We start from the raw sequence: 4,152 nt of genomic DNA, 5'->3' as shown, positions 1-4,152 counted from the left end.
GTCATGTGGTATTTTAAATTTTTATTGAATGGTTTCTAATCAATGATACTTACAGGGAGGAGTTGGTGAAAAAAAGAACCAGCAGATCCGCTAGAAATGTAATTTTTCAGTCATGTGGTATTTAAATTTTTTTACTGAATGGTTTGCTATCTAATGACACTTATAGGGAGGAGTTGGTGAAAAAAAAGAACCAGCAAGTCCGCTAGAAATGTCATTTTTCAGTCATGTGGTATTTTACATTTTTATTGAATGGTTTCTAATCAATAATACTTACAGGGAGGAGATGGTGAAAATAAGAACTAGCAGATCCAGATTTAGTACATCAGCTTTCGGTCACATAATGAATTTACTATTTTTATTGAATAGTTTGTTATCTAAATACAATTAATATATATATATATATATATAGAGAGAGAGAGAGAGTTAAATTGCCAAATCTACTCTAGAACTTCCAACGAGCTTCTGACGCCTTCAGCTTTTAGGTACATTTACTAAACTATAAATGCACGGAATAGCGTGTGATTTAACGACATTTTTTGTTAATATAGTTCCTAATAATAGAGACATACAGAAAAATGAAAAACAAAATACCATCAACTGCAATTTTTAGACCTCATAATACATCGTTACGATCACAATCTTTCCACGGAAGTTTATAAGAAATCAATACATGCCTTTCAGTATATATACATTGCAGACCCATTCACCCACACGCAGTTAAACGTAGATTTATTAAAAATTTCCAAACGGAATACAGAAATTATGCGATGTTCAATGTATAAAGCAATCAACCTGTCTCATCTACGACTTTTCAAAGTAATAGTAACTCAAAGCAGTCAATCATCAGACAGTCCCTAAGACCTTATCACAGACTCCCTTGAAGAATCTGTAACCACCATCTTTTTTACCATTTGTATCCCATCTAAGCTACAAATTCAAGTAAATTTGTATTAAATTTAAAATTAGAGTTTGTTTCAAATCCGGCAGAAGTCTTAGAAAATATCCTGACAACAACAACAACAAAAATCTAGGAATTCCAAGAAACTAAAACATGTAAGTTACAATGTCTCCTGTTTCAATGCAAGTTACACTGGAGAAACAGGAAGAACAAGCAATCAGGTGCTAAAAGAGCATGCTGATGAAATAAGGATCTTATACTCAGAAAAATCTGCCATAGTGAAACACTCTTACAACACACGCCACTCATTTGAACAGAATAAGTACACGATCTTATACATTGCACAACACTGGAAACTTAGGAAAGTTAAAAGTTTTCAGCATAACAATAACTAAACCAAAATTAAATCTAAACTAAGATTAAGAATTAATAAGATATATATAACAATATTTTACAGAAACTTGACACAAACTGGATTCAACAACATTCCAAATGACCAAACAATATTCATTACAGGTGAAGCCCCTTTCAGGGCCGCGTTATTGTCTTATCTTTTTTATTAATAAAGTAAACTGATATGTTAATCTAAAACGTGTTACTTTTTTGTGCTACTAAAGTAGTTGATTGAATAAGAACTGTTGTACTTAATCCATCTTGTCGTCACAACAGTTTCGGTAGTAACACCCGAGAGTTCTGATGATATTTTAGGATGCAGAATGCCTTAGCAAGTGGAATATGACACTTAACAATATTTTTCAAAGATACTTTACAATGTGCAATTCAATTCGATCGGAATTTAGAAAACAAAAGTGTAGTTGACGTATATATATATTGTGTGTGGTAATAGTGATAAGGCTTTTATGGATAATGTTATATTATTCGTAAATAAACTACAAAATAATAGTTACAAATACTGGCAATTAAGAAAATTTTTTGCACTGTTTTATACCAAATACGAAAATATTAAAAAAATAAAATTTCGATAAGGAAAATACATTTTTTTTGTCTCTAGAGGTCGTTAGCTACTTTTAAGTAGCTAAAATTAAAATTATAATTTTATTCAGTATACCCGGACGGAAAGATTAACTTCAAGTAGTTGGGCTTGTCTCGGCTTTCCCGTGTTATACTTGAATAAATTTTCAAGAGAACGGGAGGAGGTTGGGAATATGAATTACATAAGAAATAATAAGGTGGGGCTTGTAGTTCTATTTAAGATAATTTATTATTTCATTTATTTTGTAAGGGCAGAGGTTGGGAGTGGCATATAGTAGAAATATTAGGTTTCATTTCATTTCTACTTTATGAATTATAAGAACTTTTAAGGGTAACTGACTGCAGACAGTGAAAGGCAGTAGATATTGAGATGTTGTGGGTGTAAGCACTCATCTCCATATCCTTAATTGATTTTTCATGATTGCTACCTAGCTTAACATCAGCGTTTGGGTTTTGTCTGGTAGATGAGATATCCCCAAAACATTTGGGAACTACTACCACAGGGATTATCCGTTATGACTTTAAGGTGAGAACTGGGGTTAACAATGGATTTTGCAAAAAAAAAATTCTTAATGCTTATTTTATATTCAGTTCATTATTTTTTTTATAGTGCTGATTTTAATCGCCTATTAACAATTAATGTAAATAATAGTATTGAAGGTACTTATTTTGTTATATATATAAAGGCTTACCGCTGCAGTTATTTTTCCCTCGAATCCGTAATTGCTACTCCAGTAAGCAGTTTCATTGTGACCTGCAACCAGTATCAGTACACTCAGGCTACCACACAGGTAGAAAATAAAGGCCAAGCAATGGTAGAGAAGTTCCTGAAAATTCGAACAATGATTCAGTTCCATAAATCCACATTACACCTCATATTTGTTTCATAAGTTGAACAATAGTTGTGTTAAGTGTCAAGAAGTAAAATTCTACATTCTTGTAAGTTGACGAATTAACACTGTTAGCACATTTTTAGAATAAATAAAACAAATATTGATCAGTTCTGTTTGATATTCTGAGTATCTTCCCTCATATAGGAAGTACTATATATTATTTTAGAATACATTTTCTTATACGTAATACGTCACTTTTACGTCATAAACAGTTATAGAAATATGAGAATAAATAAAGATAAATAAACAATAACGAAACACTTCTCAACGAAACAATGAACAATTAAAACCAAGTTTTATATTTATTTTTAATGATTTTTAGATTTTTAATACCAACTACTGAAGTGACATCAAAGTAAAGTTCATCTTTTATACCCTAAGCATAACCTAAGAAAGTAACCATATTTTTGTCAATAATATATATAAGATCTTCATGCGGTGTCGTTTTCGATTTGTATGTAATACACCATTATTTTTTTACAGGCTCTTTCTAAAGAACAGAAAACACCTAAGTTAAACATAATATCCCACGACAGTTTCATTCTAAAGAGCCATGAAAGTAAGAAACAATTTGCGTTAAATTATATGAATGTTTATTTAGATCAGGAAATCAATTAGCATACGTTACTCAGAATGAAAGCTAGCCTGTGTGGGATATACGAATAGTTAACAAATGTTCATTATAGCTTACATATTAGCATATGTTAATGAGAGTAAATTCTAGTACGTGTTGAATATAAGAATAATTAACATATGTTAATTATTGAGGTTCAGTTACCTTATATTAATCAGAGCAATAGCTAGCACGGTTAAATAGAATTAATTAGAGCAAAGCTAGTACAAAGAAACTGCATTGGTTATTCAATAACTCGGAAAAGGGAAACCCATTTCAATATAACTGTGAAATTCAGTCTTTTTCTTAATGTGTGAACACGCATACGCAGGGGAGGGGGGTTTGGCCGAACCCCCTATTTTTGTGATGTAAAAAAATATGTTTATATAGTTATAGCGTAGCTGCTTGTGGTATTTAACGTTTTCTACATACTCTACACCAGAGGTGGCCAACCCGCAGCTCCTCAAAAGGTGATATGCGGCTCCTTAAAAAAGCATATTTCACTAAGCCTGTAATTTAAGGTAAAACGTTTTGACTTAAGGAGTATAGCAAAATATATGAAAACATGTAGTTAAAGATTTAACTGATGTTCCGTTATATATAAAATAAGAGCATTTTGGGTAAAAGCAACAATATTTATATTATTTTATATAATCAAAGCATTTGTATTGTCCGGAATCACTTAGTTGGCGCTTTCTGGAAGCCTCAGTTTCGTCTCGGACTTTGTCAAATTGATTAATATTATCATCTTTATT

At 31.4% G+C, this 4,152-nt stretch overlaps 1 protein-coding gene across 2 annotated transcripts in view; it reads right to left on the bottom strand.

Moving 5' to 3' along the window:
- The window catches only part of LOC106465604, a 12,348-nt gene that overhangs the window by 2,462 nt on the left and 5,734 nt on the right, over positions 1-4,152 (bottom strand). For both annotated transcript variants that reach the window (XR_002612023.1, XM_013925838.2), the window contains exon 3: positions 2,584-2,718. Coding sequence is in view for 1 of the 2 variants with exons in the window: in XM_013925838.2 (XP_013781292.1) it covers positions 2,584-2,718 (135 nt within the window). In the remaining variant the exon portion in view is untranslated. The remainder of the gene's footprint in view (positions 1-2,583; positions 2,719-4,152) is intronic.

The sequence above is a fragment of the Limulus polyphemus genome, unplaced genomic scaffold (assembly GCF_000517525.1).
Source record: "Limulus polyphemus unplaced genomic scaffold, Limulus_polyphemus-2.1.2 Scaffold1997, whole genome shotgun sequence".
In the NCBI taxonomy this organism is placed as follows: domain Eukaryota; kingdom Metazoa; phylum Arthropoda; class Merostomata; order Xiphosura; family Limulidae; genus Limulus; species Limulus polyphemus.
This window is presented reverse-complemented; position numbering and strand designations above follow the sequence as displayed.